General features: G+C 47.4%; 1 protein-coding gene across 1 annotated transcript in view; it reads left to right on the top strand.

The window, feature by feature from the left end:
- Positions 1 to 1,316: 1,316 nt before the first annotated feature.
- The window catches only part of LOC144102606 (membrane metallo-endopeptidase-like 1), a 518,782-nt gene continuing 499,486 nt past the window's right edge, over positions 1,317 to 20,612 (top strand). The window contains exons 1-3 of the mRNA XM_077635832.1: positions 1,317 to 1,369; positions 2,023 to 2,090; positions 2,940 to 3,065. Coding sequence (XP_077491958.1) covers positions 1,317 to 1,369; positions 2,023 to 2,090; positions 2,940 to 3,065 — 247 coding nt within the window. The remainder of the gene's footprint in view (positions 1,370 to 2,022; positions 2,091 to 2,939; positions 3,066 to 20,612) is intronic.

Raw genomic sequence — 20,612 nt, forward strand, 5'->3', positions numbered from 1 at the left:
TCACAGGCGCCACCTGCTTTAGCACTCAAAGACTTCGTTCTTTGTACACTCTAAACAGAAAGGTGTAAAAAGGGAGTGCACAGGAGGACAGCTTTATCCCATCTTACTTCCATATTGGCGTATTCGTGTTTAGGGTGTAGCGACTGTTTCGGGCGCCTACGCATATTCGTACATTAAAAGAGTCTAAAGACAAGACATTAAGAAAATACAGAACCTGAAACGCGGAATGCATAAAGAATTTAATGTTAACAGTCCGTAGCCATAATAGAGAGTTCAAGAACGATCCCACGGTAAATAGGGCAACTGCGGTAACTAACGAACACCCGGCAAACGCGGCTACAGGCAAAAATCTTAACGGTAGCAACCGCTACATTTTGTCGTATTGGCCGTACGGATATCCGACTACGCTAAATGTCCGTTTTATCGGTTCAATATTTGGCAGCTTACATAGTTGGAATGCGTCAGCGCAGAGGTAATTATGATGTGCGAGCCTAAGATGTCGATGCCGCAACAGCGATGGTGCTGTTCGATAGTTTGAGCATCAATTCAACGACAACCTGTTCAGCTTTGCGTGCTTCGTGAGCAACGGACTCAACAGTACTGCGGCTTTCAGTGATAAGAGTCACAGCTGTCACTTAACCTCTTCATTCACCTGTGACCTTACGGTGAGGCATGCAGAGTTAAGCGACCAGTTGACTCCAAATATGGAGCCGATAATTTTTCTACCTCGCTTTTTTTATCCGGTAGCAAAGAACCCTCACCACGTCGGCCAGAAAAATCCTGATTTGCTCGCCGGCAGTGATGTCATCAATGACGTCACCATGCAGAACGGAGATATCCCTTTGACTCGAGGAACGTGACGTCACCTGCTAGGAAGGCATGTCACCAGATCGAAGAATGCCTACTGGTCGGAGGGAAGTGATTTAATCGGGCCGAAAGTGACGTCACCTTGTAGAACAGAGATATCTCATTGAATGGACTGACGTGACGTCACCTACCAGGAAGTGATGTCACCGGACCAGGTTGGTGTGCGGAAAAGCTTCACCTTCCAATCGCTGCAGGTGGCATGCGATGCACGGCAAGAGCTCGGCAACAGGAACCCTGGCCTCTCAAGCGCCCCACTAATCGCTTACGTCAAATGCATCAACAGCTTCGAATACTGTCGCAGTGCCAACACAAAATGAAATTGCGTGTTCCTGTGTTTTTTTAGGCTTCATATAAGAGCCGAAACCACCTCCTACTACTTGAAAGGGAAGGGAGACACTCGCCGCACATTGAACTGGAGAAATTAAGACATTCGCACCGTTCACCTTGCAATGTATCTCTCAGGAATCCTTCAAGGCGTCTTCTACATTCACGGACTGCCGCGGTAAGCCACGGGATTCTTTTACCTGTCAATAACATTTAGATTCAGCTTTTGCTCTAAAAGGTCGCTTTGTTCTACTGAAATCTTTAGCGAATTAGCTGACCACCCTCAACAACACAGTGACTGCGGCAACCACTGCATGTTGACAAAATGTTCTCATCTGGAGTTGGCAACCATACATTTCAGCGCAGTAGTGCGCTCACTAAGTGCAAAACTGCGAGAAAAAAAAACAACTTTTCACCGGAAGACTTTATATGCAGGGCTGGTATTAAATGTTCTGAGGGTCGTCCGCATTTGTTCACGTCTTCGGTATCGCGCAACGAGCATTGACACTGCGGAAGAGCATCGCGCACTCTAAGCAGAAGAGAGTGAAAAGAGAGTAAAAAGAGAGTACGTTTTCCTCTAGTGCACTCCCCTTTATAAAAGGGTGTGCTCTATAGGTCAGCTTTCACTCTTTTTACTAATTTCTGATTCGACTGCAGTGACATCTTATGATTTTTGGGTCTGCTGCTGCTGTTCTGCGCCGGTGTTGGTTTCCGATAAGTCATGTAATGTTTCTCATGAAAACACTTTCAAAACGATGAACTGGGCGCCCAGAGTGTAGACATCAGTAAATGATGTTGCTTATGAGAACACTACTTTAATTACGCACACACCTCTCTCAACTTCGGAGCCATTGGCATGGTGGTTGGGCACGAGATGACGCATGGCTTCGACGACTGGGGTAAGTGGTGGGAGAAAGTCCATAAAGAATTTTGGCAAGCGCTTTCCTTATTTGGTGTAAAGTCGTTGTCAAGTACGTCATACCAATCGCTTGTCCACTGGAGCTTGAAGCTAAAAAGAAAACTGCTCTAGTGAACTCATTATCAACAGGGCATGTTAAGTGCATTTATGCCTCTGCTTTAATTTCATTTTCCTCGGTCTCATTCAGTGACTCATCAAAGTGTATTATGCGGTTTAAAATGCAGACTTAAGAAACTTTCTGTTATCACGTTTGCTGTAGCCATGCCATCGTGTGCCAACACGGATTCAGTGCTGTTAATAGACACCTTTAGCATAGCGTGTAGAGTGTTACCCCTACCGGTATCGGATTACCGGAGCCTCGTGCGCAGTCAATGCTTATGCGCAAATTGCCCTGACGACGCCAAGCAGCGCCAGGCACCCGGCAGCTGCGCGCGCACCTGGAGCATCGGGAATGTGTCTAATGAAGGGTTAGAGCTAAACTTGACATGTGACTTTAAGCTAAACGCAGCAAACCGTCCCCATTAGCTCAGTTGGTAGTGCGGCTGCTCCGGTGAAGCAGCGGTCCTGGGTTCAAACCCCTGACCAGGACAGTTTTTCTCTAACTGCGAAGGTTCTGATAAAGCTGTATAGCTCTCCCTTATACAAAATGGCTGCGTTTGGGTGGGTGCCAATGAATAATTACTCTCTTGTTACAAATCCACTCCACGTTCGGGCGTTCCCCTAAACATTTGACCAACGCAGCAAAGTTATCCATTTTGTCTTCAAAGTAAATTCAGTAATGATCATTTGAGCTTCGTTAGCATCACTTATCTGACACCCGCCCATGAAGGGAGCCAGTACGACATGGACGGTGCAGATCAAGAGTGGTCGACCAACACTATCTGCACCCATTTTGAGAAGGCTAAATGCTTCGAATACCAGTGCGGAAAGAACACAGATCTGGCGGCCAACATGACGGTGAGGGTTTCGCAACGTCTTTTGTCCCAACACATTCATGACTTATACGCTGCACGTGCATTGTAAGGAAACTGCATGCGTGTGAATGGATGGGCCCGTTCCTCTGGTTTTGTTTTCGCGATGCAGAAGGCTTAGTTAAAGAAAGAATGCATTGTAGAATACTACACGGAACACCTCAACCACTTCTTGCGCCGTCTGGTAGATTAGTGATGTGTATACACGAGTAAACATGGCATGCGTGCGTCTATTGTAAGGCTTAGTTTAGTTTTTCTTCTTGCATCGACCCAATCATTTAACTATATCAATTATTTTTATGCAAACACGTTTTGCCGTAAAATATTTTGTAGTGCAAGCTGTGGAGCTCGCTGACCTTTCCGCGAACTGGTCGGTCTTTTGTTCGAGAAGAAGGCCTCAGCATTGGGGTCGGAGGTCTCCAACAAAGGGGCCCGTCCGGTCCCTGCCTTCCCTTCGTGCGGCGGACGTCCCCGTTTACTCCGCGCCGTCACGGGCATTGCCCGTCTTAAGAAGCCTAACCATGTAGAGGTGTTGACATGTCTTCGTTGTCAAGAGGTTGACGAGGTTTCGGGAACGCACAAGATAAGCCTGAGTATTAGCCGAGTGACCGGAAACCCACTATTCCCGTAACGACTGTCTTCTTGTCTTGCGGTGTGTTCTGTAAACACCTTTAGGGATCGTCTCGTCGGCATATGTTGGTCGCGTGTGCGATATAGATAGGAAAGTGGCAACGGCTGGGCCGTGGGTGCCGAGGGAGAGGGTGGTCGCGTTTGTGCTGTTTGTGTATTTGATTGCAACCTCTCCTTTCCCAAACGTTTAATCAGGACGTTTTCCCCAATCTATGATTAGTTGGCGGAAACCATTTTTTCCTTTCCCCGACCACTGATTGGTGAGGTGTGTCGCTTGTAATCTTATTGGTGGCTGTCCCCGCTAAGAGCGGAGACAGAGGGTTTAAAAATAGAGGGTTTAAATGTTTTTCATTGTCGAGCAACCTCCACTCGGGATCGGGGTCTTCGACACTTATTGCACCCCTAATGTATCCCAAGATGAGATCGTAGATGGGTTGGTCTACGCATTTTGCCACTACCTGCCCAGTATAATATGTCGTGGACACTAGAATCCTGGCTTCAGGAAAGTACCTTACTGTGCTATCTACAAGATTGACGGCAGATGCTTCCCCTATAAGATCCTCATCCTTCACCAAGCTTCTCCGAACCAAGACTGTGTTGGCTCCGCTGTCTCTAAGCACTAATATAGGACGGTCCCCATTTACCCAACCACCACCGTCATTGCTGCTTTCCACTTGGGTGTTCCACTGACCGCCTCATTTTCCAACGGCGTTAGCTCTACTTCCAACTGTGGAACTTTGGGTGGCGTGAAGAGTTCTACCCTAGAGTCGACAACGCATGCAGCTCGGTCTTGCGTTCTGTATCGGCACTCATCCAAAGTATGACCTCTTCTCTTACAAACTTGACACACAACCTTTGTTTTCTGGGCAGCGCTATTTGTCCGTCAGTCAGCAGCACGGTGTCCCACCTTGCCGCAGAGAAAACACTCTACTGGCGCCTTAGCAGCACCCCCATTTGGTCTTGGTTTTGCCGCATCTGTCTCTACTCAAATTTTTTTGCCCTTCAGCCTCGAGGAATTGGTCTGCAGGGTCGACGAACTCTTCTAATGAACACAACTTTCTTTCTTTAAGAAATAACGCTAGCTTTCAGCTGCAGCACGCTTAAAAATTGCTCTGTGACCAGCTAGTCACGCACCTCTTCAAAACTCTTTTCTGTGTTTGACATATCAAGCCACCTATCAAATTAAATGGTCAGCCTGCAGGAAAACTGCTTCGCGGTTTCCGAATCCTCAGGTTTCGCGGATTCTAAATCTCTCACTAAAACCCTCTGCCGTAAGCCTGAATCTTTGGAGGAGTGCCTTTTTGACTTTCTTGTAGTCCATGGAATCAGCAGCTGGCATCCTTCCAAACACATTCAGTGCTTCTCCGACTAAACACATGCTCAATGCCGTGACCCATTCACTGCGCTCCCAGCATTGCCCCAAAGCTATTCGCTCGAATCATTGCAGATATGCATCCAAATCATCTCTCTTGTCATCAAGAGGAGCCATAAGCTTCCTTGGGCAAACTCTGGCCGTATAGGAGATTCTGTACGCGACAAGGAACGCTGATCATTGTCCGTGATATCGTCATATCCTCCCGCGACATGCGCCTGTTTCCACGAAATGAACTCCTTGCCCCGCCGTTCTATCATTCTTTTCTCCTGTTCTGCCTCTCGGGCTCTTCTAGCTTCTCGCTCTTCTGCCTCGCGAGCTCATTTCTCTTCTCGCTCTTCTGCCTCGCGAGCTCCTTTCTCTCCTCGCTCTTCTGTCTCGAGAGCTCTTTTTGCCTCGCGCCCTTCTGTTTCTCGAGCGTCTGCGCGAGCTTGAGTCCTTTCCTCTTTCTGCCTATCTGCCTCCTCTCTCTGCCTCTTTGCCTCCTCGTCATAGAGACGCATCTCCTCTTCTTTGCTTAACCCCACCTTGAGCGCCAGTTATAACGTTTTTGCCAAATCCATACTTTCTGCCGTCGAGAGATCGGAAAGATCCGAGACAAAGCAAAAAGTAAAAAGGAAATGAATTCTGGCACAGGCTCGCTACGTATCTTTGTCACGGATCTCTCCGGAGAACACTCGCACCTAAAGAATGGACTAGGCGACAGGTGTACCCACACAAACGCACATTTAATACACCCTATGTGACACACCCATTAGAACACATAACTAACAAAACTAACAAACACAAAGACTATAAATACAGACTACCCCGTCACACTGTTACCAGCGTCTACTACTAGCGTTCTATTATTAGCGGTCGGCGTTCGTGCTCACGGTTGGTTCGGTGTGGCTGCGGCGTTGTATGGATCCAGTAGGGGGCGTTCGACGTGGTTAGGCTGGTGTCGCTGGCGGCGTTCGACGCGCTTGGGCTGGCGTCGTTGGCGGCGTCGCTGGCTGTGTCGTACAAGCTCCCGGTCCAAGCGCCCGTGGAGGTGATGCCGGTGTTGTTGGCGTTGGGGACACCACCCAGATGGGTGAAAAGAGCGCTGGAGACAGCCCTGGCTGTAACAGGTGGTAGCGTCCTCCTTTGATTCCCGGGACGGAACGGGCTCAGGCACCGCTGGAAGTCCACGATACGAAGTCTTAGAACGCGAGCTCACCGGAGCAGTAGCCGGTGTCGCTCTCTTCTAGCCGATGCGTCCCTGACCCGCCGGAGCCTCCGCTTCTCTTGTATTCCCCCCGTTCCTCGCTCTTACTCGCCCTTTTATAGACTCGGTGTTAGTCCACGTAAGCCTTGTCTTCGTCTTCTCTTCTCCACCAATCATCTCTCTCCACTACACCGAATGCTTCTCTACCAATCATCTCTCTCCACCTCACCGAATGCTTCCTCTTCTGTATTCTTCGGCTAATCCACGTCGTCTTCTTCACACCTCTTTCCTTTAAAACTTAATTTAGGCTTCTTAATAAATGTTGCAGTGCCCTAAGCTATCTGCTCAATCATTACTGGCATTGGCAAAGAACTGCATAAATGCACTTCATTTTAAGTACGTCCTACTTGGGAAAGTTCAAACGGGTCCTCTCGAGAGTCATTTTGGACAGTACCGGCAAATGGTTGGTGTCAGTACCACATATTCGTTCGACAGCTATGTGAGACAAAGGGCAGGATTCGCCTTCAAAATGCCCTGCCAAAGATGAGCACTGATGACTGCAGAAACATCGAAGAGACAAACAGTGTCAGAGATGTATAATCTCCTTTATTGTTCAAGTTTTAGACGCTGACCTTGATGCACTCAGAAAAGGAATGCCAGGTATTGGTTATGTTAGCGGGTATTATGCGCATGCTACAAGCAAGGTTTAAAAGTTTGTAAGTTGCCGAGGACACTTTGTTGTTACCGAAAGTGAACTGGACCGAGGTGGACTCAAGTTTTCCTCTGCCCTTGTGATTACAATAGTCATGTACACGGAGGTTGTAGTTACAAAGCTTGTGAAACAAAGTGCCTGCACACAATTTCTCCATGGGAACAACCAAAAGAATGTCGTTCTGCAACTGACGCTCATCCCTCTACCGAGTCGTCTGGACATAGATGCATGTGAAAATGGGCATGCCTACGAGCTTCTTGTCACTTTTGTTGAAACCTGCGCCGCAAACATAATGCTTAACAACTTATGCAAACAAAGGAATGATCAACTTCATAATATAAAAGAACAGAAGGGAAAAAACAAAAAAGCCCAAATCTTGCTTGCAAAGTAATTTTCCATAACTTGTACACCGCACTCTAAAATTACTTTAAATTGCACTGCATGTATTTTATTGCAGTTTCCTCATTTGATTTGTTTGGCGAACTTCTGCCTGTTTTAATGCAATTAAAATTTTTTTGATTGCGTCATGCATGCTTTCTAGCACAGAGTTTAAATGACAGTTCTTTGTTTTTAATCTGAAATTTTAAAGTATTTTGCAATTAAGTGCAGTGTTTTTTTTTACTGAGCTGAACCTCAGACAGTGCCTGCTGTGGAAGGTGAATGACTTATTTATCACACCTTTTGTCTGTTTGTGCTCTTCTTCTGCAGTGTCTATTATTGTACTATTGTTGCAGTGTCTATTATGTATTATTATATTAGTCTAATTATTGTGCCATGCAGTTTGTGGAGTGGATTCATTGTGCATTCCCGTACCTGCAGCAGTGAAATATGTGGTTATTTGTGTCACTTATTAATTAGAACATAGTCCACAGTTTAGTCAGAAGTGTGTTTAATGTACTGTGGTTTCTTTGATTGTCTTCGATTCTAAAAGTAATATGTTGTGTATTATGCCATTGAAGGGTGGAAACCTACTCTGAAAAATGGATAAAATAATATTTCCTTCTAACGTACAGTTAAGATGCGAGTATGGTTTCCGTTTTCTACCTTTTGGCATTGCAATGTGCTATGTTCTGTTTCCTCTCATTCATCTGAAACTAGTACCTTGCCACAGGACCTACATTAATATACAGATTGGTATTGTAACTGTGTATATCTCTTATTGGTGCAACAACATGTTTCGGCTGTCAGTTGTTGGCGATATCATAGTACTTAGTATAAAACGCAACATCCGTCTACATTACAGCGTGATATCGTTTTCTGTCGGTCATGTATTTTGGCCGCGAACGATGTGTAGTCGTAAATATCTGTAAATATGCATACAGAGTCTGCTGTGATAAATAAATATGTATAATTCTGCCCGTAATCTTAATTATTTATCTTTGGTCTGATAAATCGGGCGGACATGGCGGCTGACGAGCCAGTGTGTGGCATCAGTTCCCGCGAGGCGAGTGCGCGACAATACCTCGCGGCCCTTAGCCTGCGCGCAGTGACGTCGTTGACGTCGGGTCACGTGACGCGCAGGCCTGAAAGCTGTTCAGGGGGTAATGACTTTAGCCACCCTGTGTATGCGCCGCCACACCGTGGGTGCGCTGCCACGTGGTTGGCCACATGGTGTACGGCAGCCACTGGCGGCGCGGTGCCGTGGGTGATCACGTGATTCGTCACCATGGAGGAAGAAAAAACTAGGAGGGAGCGTGACATGACGGCTTCAGACTCTTCAAGTCATCCTCCAGTATTATGCCGCTGACGAGGGTACTTTTTCGCACTGACTCTTGGAAATAGGCCCTCCACAGTTACCAGACTGCCAACCAGCTTGGATCGCGGTACTTTTTAGTCTTACGCAACACAGCGAGAGAGGGAAACCGAAACCGAAATTCGGCTAAGAGATACCGATGACTAGTCACGTGAGGGCGTATTTCCCATGATGCTTTCTAGTATATTTTCTATCACTAGGCTAATAAGAACAGAAAGTTGGGCTAGTTGGTGTGGATTCATACTTGACAGCGCAAAAAAAAACGAGGACAAAAGCGAACGAGGAGACACAACACAAGCGCAGCGCTTGTGTTGTGTCTCCTCGTTCGCTTTTGTCCTCGTTTTTTTGCGCTGTCAAGTATGAATTCACAAGGCTTCAAGATTATGGTGTCACGCTCCCTCCTAGTTTTTCTTCCTACTTGTTCTTCACCTGCTTGGTAACGTGACCCCCGCGTAGTGCGGAGCAGCTGTTTCTGGCGGCGGCGCGGCGCGCCAGCGAGACCCGGCTTCCACAGCTCTGCGCATGCGCCGTGTCAATTGGGGCGACGACGAAGAAGGAACGCCCAGCGAAACAGAGTGGCGAAAGAGAGACTGCAATTCAACAGAGCAAGTTCCATTCGGGCAGCTCTAGCTATCGCGTACGTCCCTCCAGGTTTACCCAGAGCTAAACCACCGCCAATTTTGTTTAGTGGGAAAGCGCTTATGAACGCAATTTTTTGTATAATGAAAGATTCCGCTATAACAATCAATATATCTGCAAATAACCAAAAGACAGTCTTGTATTTTTTGCTTTATTATCGTTTATGCGATCGTAAAAAGCGTTCCCTATTGGTTTTTTATAGCAGCCTTTACTCTACAATGGGACCGACGGAAACATTTTAAAGAAAAATTTCGCTACACTTCAGAAGAATGGACCATTCATGGCCTTCATTATTTTTATAAGTGTCTTAAAATTTTCCAATTTTTTGCATTTTTGTCTCGAACATTTATACGTTCTTCTTAAACAATTGCTCAATCTATCGCACTCCCATCAGAGATAGCGCATTTATCACTTATGGAAACATCGTAACTACAGGAGAAGGTTCCAAGCCCACCGCGGTGGCTGAGTGCTTATGGCGCTGGGCTGCTGGCCCGAAAGACGCGGGTTCGATCTCGGAAGCGTCGGTTGAATTTCGATGGAGGCCATATTCTAGAGGCCAGTGTCCAGTGCGATGTCAGTGCACGTTAAAGAACCCCAGGTGGTCGAAATTTCCGGAGCCCTTCACTACGGCGTCTCTCATAGCCTGAGTCGCTTTGGGACGTTAAACTCCCATAAACCAAACCAACCAGCCGAAGGTTCCGTAGCAAATATCATGCGATGACATTCCTGGAGGCGGGCCTGGAACGTAGGTGGTGCCATCAGAGCTGGCATAGAACACTCAAACGCCGGATGGCCCGGCTCAACAAGGACATTGAGACGCATGCTGCAACTCTATCTCGCCAAAATTGGGAATCTCTACGTAACAAACTGGACGGTAACATGAGCCTCCCCAGACCTGGACCCTAATCCGCCATCTCATTGACTCGACTCAGACCAATACACACCAGAAACACAACCTCATAAAATTCATACACTTCCGAGGCCTCCCTGCAGGAACTCCTCGAGGAGCTTCGTGATATCTACTTCCCCGCATATCCCTCCGCAGACCACCCTGACTACACAGGCTCCCCCAACAATCCTCTCGACCAACCGATCACCGAGTCGGAACTGAGGACAGAACTTCAGCGCCTCAACGCGTCCTCAGCTCCTGGCACCGACGGAGTACACTACAAGGCACTCCGCAACCTTGATTACCCCTCCGTCAGAACCCTAACCAAATACTTCAACGAATGTTGGCTACGTGGCGCCCTCCCACATCAGTGGAAAGACGCCAAAGTAGCCTTTATTCCCAAATCCGGCAAACCACTTCTCCCCGCTAACCTCCGTCCCATCTCTCTTGCGTCGTGAGTTGGCAAGCTCATGAAGCGCGTTCTCTAGACCCGGCTAAGCCGGTATTTGGAGAACAACAACTTTATGCCTTCGTGCATGTTTGTTTTCTGGCTGGGCTTGTCCACCAGGACATCTTTCTACAACTCAAGCACCACATCGTTTACTGCCACGCGGGTGACACCAAGGCTATCCTCGGCGTCAACCAAACAAAAGGTTTCGATAACGTTACCCACTCAGCCATCCTAGGAGGCTTCCACGCCCTAGGCGTAAGCCCGCGGATGTACAATTACATCCGCGATTTCCTCTCCAAACGAACAGCCACAATTAGCATGGGCGACCACCGGCTGTCTGGTTTCTCACTGGGAGCGCGGGGAACCCCTCAGGGCGCTGTGCTGTCTCCTATCCACTTTAATATAGCCCTTCTCCAACCCCCTCCCCTCAGATCGCCCAAATACCCGACATGCATTTCATCCTCGATGCTGACGACATCACTACCTGGGCTAACGAAGGCAGTGATGCCGACATGTAACACAACCTACAGTCGGCCCTCAACATCATCCACTCGTACGCTCGCGCGCATGGCCTTGCCTGCTTCCCATCTAAATCAGAATTCTTCTCTCGCCCCAGGCCGCACGACTCCGGCAACCCTCCCATCTCATCCACTCTAGGAATCCACCCCATTTCCCTGACCTCCAAGATTCGCATCCTGGGCCTCGTCCTTCACTCATATGGCGCACATGGCAACGCCATCCAAACTCTCCAGACTCCCCGCAGCGGGGAGTCTGCAGCTTGCAGGCGTTGGTGAGTGGCGACACCACGAATTCCCGAGCATCCGCAGGGACATTCCCGCAGGGGATGATGGTGAACAGTACATCACCACGGACCCGAGCACCCGCCCCTAGCCGTGCGTGGCATCGTCGTGTTCGGGGAAAAGGGCGTCCTGGTTGTTGAGCCGTAACCGAGCGTTTGGACCCTTAAGGCACCTCGGCGGAGGAAACACACCACTTTGGCCCCAGCTTCCTGTAGACGACACCTTTGGCTTGACCCGCCCGGGGGGAACCGGCAGTAGCCTTTTCGTATCTACCTCTCCATCTTACAATTTCATGTCTCTTTCTTACATCTCTTCTATATCCTACTCACTTCTTGGGTTTTCCTTTTTTCCTGGCGGCGATTGTTAATCGTGTGTGACCAACAACCGCAAGTTGCGTCATATTTGGTTATAGTAGAGGTGTACAGCTGGCAAGAGCAGGACTTGCTTTCAAGATCATGTCCCGTCCCCTTGTTGGACTCCGTGTTGGGTGGCTTGCACCATGACCGGATAACTACTTTTTTATGGCTCCCCCTCTTTCAAAACCAGATCGCTCTCTAAAAAGAGGGCGGAACGAGACAGACGACTTCTTTCAAAAAAGAAGAGCAACTTTTCCAAAATATCATGTGATGCATAGTAAAGAACAAAATAAGCGGTCAAGAATAACATCCCCCTTCCTTGTGTCGAAGTGCTTGACAGAAGCAGGCATAGGCTATAAGCTCTCAAGAATGGCCAGCGGAGATTTATTGCTCGAACTGTGCGACAATGTCTAACACTAAAGCTCTCGAACCTAACGTCCACAGGGGAAATCCCTGTCTCCGTAACTTTCTGTCTATCACTTAAACTGTCCGAGGCGTAATATCCGAAAATGAATTTTTTTCACATCACCGAAAAAGAAATGCTCAAAGGCCTCACCGACCAAGACGTCGTAGACGTCCACCATAATCAAGATCCGGAAGGACAATAAGGAAATAGACACCAAACACTTGATCTTTGCGTTCAACACCAGCACACATTGCCCGACACAATCGACGTGGGATATTTGAAAGTTAATGTTAGATCATACATACCAAACCCTCGCAGATGTTCCAATTGTCAAAGGTTCGGCCACGGCTTACAGAGTTGCCGTGGTCCCAAACTTGCGCAAAGACTGCTTCGAATGATCACCAGTCTGACGGATGTGCCGCAACCCCGCGCTGTGCAAACTCTGAAGGAGACCAGGCTGCATACTCCAGGGCGTGTCCGTCCTGGAAGAAAGTGATAATAACCGTAAAGAGAAAGGAAAACATTTCATTTAAAGAATAGAGAAGGCGTTTCGCACTTACAAACATATTCTCCTTCACAGCAAAACAAAACATCGCTGATGTGGTGCGCAGGGGCGTAGCACCACACAGCAATCCGGCACCTGCCAAGGCCGATTTCACAGAGCCTATGGCAGGGCCATCCACGCCCCAGGCAGGGTCATTGAAAGCTTCCCGGTCATTGCCAATGCAGGTAGCGCCGGTCTATGGGTCTGCATCCCGCAGAACCTCCCCCACCCCATCGGGGCTGGCCTGAAACTAACACAACCGCGGCTGCTTGGTCCTCCAGCACCTCTGGCGAGGTGACGGATATAACTCCCAGTCCGCCCGCTTTGCAGCGGCGGAACTGCTCTCTTGAGCGGAAAAAGAACAGGACCCTCATATTGGGCCCACCATCTGAGTAAATCGCCTTCCATTTCCTCTCAACAACATAATCATGGCTTTTTTATTTCAGTGGAATTGTAAAGGACTTATGCGAAATTACAGTGACATAAGAATATTTTAGGGTCTGTTACCCATAGTTTTATGTCTTCAGGAGACCAATCTTGGTACACAACATGTGCATATCCTGAAACATTATAAAACTTTTAGACGCGATCGAAAGCAGGCAAATCGATTGTAGGGAGGTGTCGCGATTGTCGTTCAAAGCGGTGTCTGTGCTCATGAAATCAAGCTCAATACAATACTTGAGGCAGTTTCAGTCAGCATCGCCAGCTATAAAACATTAACAATGAGTTCCGTATACATTCCTCCACATTTTATAGTAACAGTCCATACCTACAAGAACTGACCGATGAAATTCCAGAGCCACATCCAGTATTTGGGGATTTTAACAATCACTCCTCTTTTTTGGGAAGTGAGAGCTGCGACTCTAAGGGAAAACAGTCGAAGAATTTATTCCCACTAACAATGTATCAATATATGTGTCTTAAAAACGGAAAAGGCCACATACTGCTCTCCAACCTCAGGATATATGAGCTGTTTAGATTTTTTTTAGTTCACCATCTGTTTTTCACGACTTTAAGTGGGACGTTATCGACAACCCATATGACAGCGAATGCCTTCCTGTATTAACAAGTTTGACATCTGCACCAGAAATCATACCAACTAAACCGCGACGTTCGAAGCTGCATTTAGCAGACTTGGAAATTTTTAGAGCACAAGCCAATTTAGAATATATAGTTTTAGAAAACCTCAGCATCAATGAGGAAAACGAAATATTCACGAATTGAAGAACTACTGCCGAACACTTAGCTATTCCTCAGTCTTCAGGAGTGGTGCGGCAAAATTACAAAGTGTGGTAGACAAAGGAATTCAAGGAAGCAAAAAAAAACAACAAAATGAGCTTAGGGCAAATTTCGCAGGTACCCTACAGATGAGAACCTCGTACGTTTTAAAAAAAACAAGAGCAAAAGCTCGGTACCTCCGTCGCAGTGCCGAGAAAGCTTCATGGCAGAGTTAGATTTCGTCTATAAGCTGTCAAAATAACATCAAAGAGAATGTGGAAACAGGTTCGGAAATTAAATGGCAACTTCTCATCGTTCACGATTCATCTTCTGACAACACCTGGCATACAAACAAGCACAAGCGAATAGGCAGATATTTTGGGGAACACTTCGCTGCAGTTTCTACTTCATCTCACTATACGCAGTCATTCCTGAAATACAAAAGTGTTGCCGTAAAAACAGACCTCCAATCAGTGGAGGTGCAAACCAAGAATCCAACAATTTAATCACTCACCAAGAAATCAATACTGTACTGTCTGCCGGCAAAAAACTGCTGCAGGACCCGACCGGATACACTTTCAAATGTTTGCATATCCTTCGTAGCCTCCCATTGAGGCTCTCTTGAATTGATTTTACAAAAATATTCACAAAAGGAAAAATACCTAAAGAGTGCAACAAAGCTATCAGAGTGCGATTCCTGAAACCGAGAAATCCACCAAACAGCTATTGGCCGATAGCCCTCACAAGTTGTCTCGCGATAAGTTCTGAAAGTATCTTTAATATATTGATTACCATTTGTCCTTGAATCCCGCTAACTTCATGATGTCCATCAATGGGATTATAAAAAGGGATTCGCAACAACGGACCATTTAGTTCGCCTCTAAAACACAATAAGAGAAGGTTTTATACGCAAACAGCACTGTCTTGCCGTTTTCTTCGATATGGAGAAAGCGTTTGATACAATCTGGATGTTTGGGATCCTCCGCGACCTGGGCGACCTAGGTATCCACGGTAGGTTGTTAAACTGCCTCACTGACTTCTTTTCCGACAGCTCATTTTAAGTACACCCAGGATCAACCGTGTCCAGGAGCTTCGTTCAAGTGAACGGGGTTCTTCAGGGGTGTATTTTAAGCACGACATTGTTTATCATAACAATAAATTCCGTAAGTAAAATAGTGCCAAAAATCATCCTGTATTCAGTGTGCGTTGATGATCTTCAAATAGCCTGCACATACTCAAACGTAGAAATATGCGAGGGACAAATACAGTTTACAATGAATAATCTAGTGACAAGAGCCAATCAGAACGGTTTCCAGTTTTCCACACAGAAAACAGTGGCCATTCTTTTCTCGCTGAAACGAGGCATACAAGCCAGCCCATTTATACACCTGAACGAAACACAGATACCCGTCGAAAGTGAGCACAAACTTCTATGAATACTTTTGACAGAAAACTCAATTTCCTGCCTCATATAAACGCACTGAAAAAAAAAGCTTCCGGTTTCCTAAATATACTAATGTACTGTCACGTAAACGTTGCGGTGCTGACAGGACATGTCTTTTACAAATTTATCGCTCAGTGGTACGCTCCACCTTAGTCTACGGATGTATAGTTTTCGGGTCAGCGAGACCTTCGTATGTGAAACGACTAGATACAATACACAATTTAGGTTTGCGTCTTTCCTCTGGGGCTTACAGAACGTCGGACATAAATATTCTTTTTGTAGAGACCAAGGAACTGTCACTTACTGAGAGAATAACCATGCCCACATGCTCAAACATTTCTGAAAATACGTTCACTGCCCAAACACCTATGTTACCCAATAGTCATAAAGGGCCCATCTAGAACATTGTTTAACAATAAACCGTTCGCTATCAGGCCACTCCTCATGCGTTTTGAATAGATGTGCGAAAACCTCGGCGTACTAGATACATTACTTGACATTGCTCGGAGATGAGATCCACTACCTCCATGGTACAAATTTCCGGCAATCTCACTCTTACACACTTCCATAAAAAACCAACTCCGCAACAACATACAGAACAAGAATTTCTTGCACTCGAAGAAAAATACAGTAGTTTTACGGAGTCTTATACAGCTGGCTCAAAAACGGACGTTTTCGTAGGGAGCGCAGTGGTCCGAGGGAAGTCGCGTAAAACAGTAAGACTTCCGCAGTGCTCATTTATCTTCACTGAAGAATGTTACGCAGTCCTTGCGGCCGTTGAAAAAATAGAAAACGAGAATATTACCAACGGCAATATTTACACAGACTCCCTCTGTATTATTACAGCTTTGCACTCTAGAAATGTAGTCACTCTGATTCTTGGTGACATCATACACAAGGTAGGAACAGCCACAGCTCGAGGACAAAACAACTTTCTGCTGGGTTCCCAGTCATGTCGGAATAACAGGCAACGAGAGGGCCGATTCCTGCGCTGCTAAAGCTCATTGCAAGGAAATAAAAGAAGAAATATACCTTTTAAAGGTCGCATAAACTTAGTACAGCGTAAATTAGGAGAAAAATGGCAGCCGGAATGGAACTACGAAGCGAATAATAAACTACACTTGGTAAAGCCAGTTTTAGGTGAATTTAAATTATGTGTGCACCAGGAACGTTTTAAGGAAGTGGTTTTATGTCGTGTCCGGATAAGACACACGCACCTACGCACAAATTCCTGCTAACAAAACAAGACAAACCTTTTTGCGAATGCGGAGATGATCTTACGGTTAATCACATTTTATTTTCATGTGCGCAATTGGAAACACTAAGAAAAAAGTAATTTACTCAAGTTTACAATGAATGCATTCCTTTTCATCCAGCACTGCTCTTAGGTGATAATGACAGTGATAACCTACGTTCCGTTTTTATCTTTTTAAAAGAAGCTGGTTACTTGAGAAATTGTAAATCATGAACCACTGGTTTGCTTTAGTTCACTATACACCCCAGCCACTTCCTCATTCTTGAAAAGAAGGCTGAGGGTTTTTATTTTATTTGTTGTGAGCCTCAAGATCCTTGCCCAGCCAAGGATAGCCGCTGAGGCTTCATGACGTTCTCTGGGGCATTTACCATTAGCTATTTCCAGATTTCTTCTCTGTTATTCCAGATTTCTTCTCTGTTATTACTATGCAGTTCAATATTTTATGGCCAGCTACACCGTCGACGATTTTTCATATTCCTAAACATTCTACAGACAACCAATTCTATACCTTGAGCTTGACGCATGATGGCCTTAGCTGCTTATGTGCCATAAAACGCAGCACAACACAAACTTTCCAGACCCAAGCCCAGCAAACCACCCGTCTCATTCGGCGCGTGGCGAACCGACGCGCGAGTCTGCGAGAGCGGAACACTCTCCACCTCACCCAAGCTTACATCACGAGCCGCACGGCGTAGTCAATCCCCTACCTCACCCCAAAGCAGAAGGAGCGAGGCAGCATCTACGCGCTCCTCAGGAGCTGAGCAAAGGTTGCCCTCCGCCTACTCCCAGCACCTCTCCTATCCGGCTCCTCAACCTCGGTACCCACAACACGTTTGAGGATCTGACTGAAGCCACTCTATCACCACAGCTGGCTCGCCTGTCGAGTACCGCGGCAGGCCGCACTCTACTCTGTCAGCTAGGCATCACCCCGATCGCCCAAACTACCGAGAGGGTTCCCCTACCTCCAGACCTACGCTCCCATTACATCATCCTTCCAATTCCTAAGAACATTCACTCCGAGCACGACGCAGAACGCAGGGAAGCCCACGCCAAAGCCCTGCACAAGCTCTACGGGAACAGTTCCGAGGTAGCCTACGTGGACGCGGCAGCGTACTCGTCGGGCTCCCGCATGGTTCTCGCCGTCGCTAATTCTAGGCCCGACTAATCGCTTCAGGATCCGTCACCACAGACTCATCGTAAAAATTGCAGATTAAGCGGCCATTGGACTCGCTCTCATCTCCACCTCTGCCACCAAAATTATCTCCGACTCAAAATCCGCCCTATTCAATTTCGCGAAAGGCACCTGATATCCCGTACCGCGGCTCGGCTTCTACGCTTCTGGCACTCCACCCACCCCGTAATCCTTATCTGTACCTCTGCACACGCAGACCTCTCGGGTAATGAGGAGATCCACTCCCTCGCCCGAGGTCTGACTTTCCGGGCCGCAGCTAGACCTCCTCTACCACCCCAGGAGCGTCAACTTACGTTCAAAGATATTCTTAACTGCTACCGAGGTACCCGGCGCGTTTACGCATCACGGGCTCCCTCCCTAACCTTAACGCAGACCTCCCACTGGCGCCAACTCTAGACACGAACTGCTCCGTACTCTTCTCCTTCATTCCCCCTACCCCTACCAATTCCATTTTTCTTGTAAGCTCTGCCGGAAACCGGGAGACTTCCTTCATGTCCTCCTCACATATCCTCCCTTGCCACATCCTTCATCCCCAGCCACGGGGAGTCATACTGGGAGATTGTCCTGGCCAGCTCCGCTGCTGCTGACCAGCGCCGGATAATTACCGACGCCTTGAAGCGGATAGCCCTCCATGGGCTGTTCTTTGCCCTGTAAGGGCTGTCCTTTGCCCCTAAGGGTTGCCTTGTGCCATGTTAGGGGGGTATTCCCCTCTCTGTATTTGGCAATAAATGTTTTCTCCACCACTACAACTCGTTAGGCCATGTTCTCGTAATGTTGTGGCCGCCCGCCTGGACACTGATGTGCGTGACAAGTAGCTTTTGCGTTTTAATGCGATCGAGTTAAGGCTAGTGTTCTGTAGAAAATCCGGTGTCGAAGGCGCCCATGTGCTGTGCGCTTTCAGTTAACGTTAAAGATCCCCAGGTGGTCGAAATTATTCCGGATTCCTCCACTACGGCACTTCTTTCTTCCTTTCTTCTTTCACTCCCTCCTTTATCCCTTCCCTTACGGCGCGGTTCAGGTGTTCAGTGATATATGAGAAAGATACCGCGCCATTTCCTTTCTTCGAGAAAACAAATATTATAATTCTTGTGAGCGATGGAAGAATACGTGAAGCCGCCACCTAAGTCACGTTACCTTATGGCTTCATCGCAACCTGTCCACTGAATTCTGAACAAACTGACTATAATTATGGTTCGCGAGAGGTTGCTCGGCAAGAGCAACCTTGATCGCACAAGCCTTACCGGTGGCAGAACCTGCCCTCACAGGGCAATGTTTCAACACTTTACCGCTGCACCACTGCGCCAGCAGTGGCATTAGTGCTCCCAGAACTGTATGAAATTACAATCTAGAATGACCAATTCCGCATTTAATAGCGTATTAGCGCATTCGCGTCCTACCCTTAAAGCGGAGCTTGTGTGTCCCCTACATTTTCTTTAAAGCGAATGCTTTAGTACTCGTTTCCGTAGCCCTTATGGCATATGTTAACGCGAGAGCGTTAAGGAGCTCGTCTCGCAGAAAAGTCGGTGTCGGCGGCGTTTTGGCCGTGAGCGAAAAATGCGCATCACGGTGAACGCCTTGAACCGCGCCGTAAGGGAAGGGATTTTAACGCGATAGCGTTAAGGATTGATTGACTCATTGATCGATTGATCGATTGTTCGAACGATTTATTGATTATTTGATTGATCGATTCCATTATTGATTGACTGACTGACTGACTGGCTGATTGATCAATCGATCGATTTTTCCTTCCCTTACTGCGCGATATCCAGCGAAAAATGTGATACAGGTGTCATTTCCTTTCCTTGAAAGCAATTGTTCATTTCATTTTCCTTTCCTTGCTGCCCGGTTCGGGTGCCCGCCGAGATATGTGAGGCAGGCGTCTTTTCCTTAAATTCTCCAACGGGCCACGCATGGCGCCGAACGGGCGATGGCGTTCCGTGTACACCTCGGCAACGCTGCGACACGCAGTCACGTCTCACTCCGAAACACGAAGCTTAAGCGTCCTTCAATGTTTTTCATATGGCTTTGAACCGAGGAGAACCACGTGACATCGCCGAGCCGCAGCTGCGCTGTCTCATCAATCTTCAATTTTCTTCAAAAGCAAATGAAAGGCGCATTACTGGCCCCTTGGAACAGTCGACACATCAGTCGCACTTTGAAAGACCTCCCGAGGAGAACTCAAGTCGCTCAGTCACTGATTGGGCTGTCATGAGCACTTCAGCGGTACAAAAATTATCTGAGGTTTAACTACTGCTGAGTGCGTTCATCACGCCCGGTAAGCAGTGCGCCCACACTACCACCCTGGCAGGGGGCGGTTAAATTAATGGTTGATCGCGAGAAGTCGGTCACCCAATGAACGCTGCGGCCTATTGCTGCAGTGCCGCTCTCTGGCACAACGTTGTCAGCGTTAATGCATGCAGCCCGTATATCTCTCACCATCGCAACATACCTGAAAGCGCGATGTAGGCGTCCACTGACAAACGGAGGAAGTTGTGCGCCCTTCCTTTCCTCAAAATCAACTGAGTCTAGAACTCTCTAACGCATACATACATACATTGCCCGCCGAGGTGGCTGAGTAGTTAAGGCGCTCGTCTACTGAGCCGGGCTACCCGGATTCGAACCCGACCTCGGAAGCCGCGTTTCGATGAAGGTGAAACAAAAAAGGCGCCCTTGTGCTGCGC

The sequence above is a fragment of the Amblyomma americanum genome, chromosome 8, assembly GCF_052857255.1.
Source record: "Amblyomma americanum isolate KBUSLIRL-KWMA chromosome 8, ASM5285725v1, whole genome shotgun sequence".
NCBI classification, from domain to species: domain Eukaryota; kingdom Metazoa; phylum Arthropoda; class Arachnida; order Ixodida; family Ixodidae; genus Amblyomma; species Amblyomma americanum.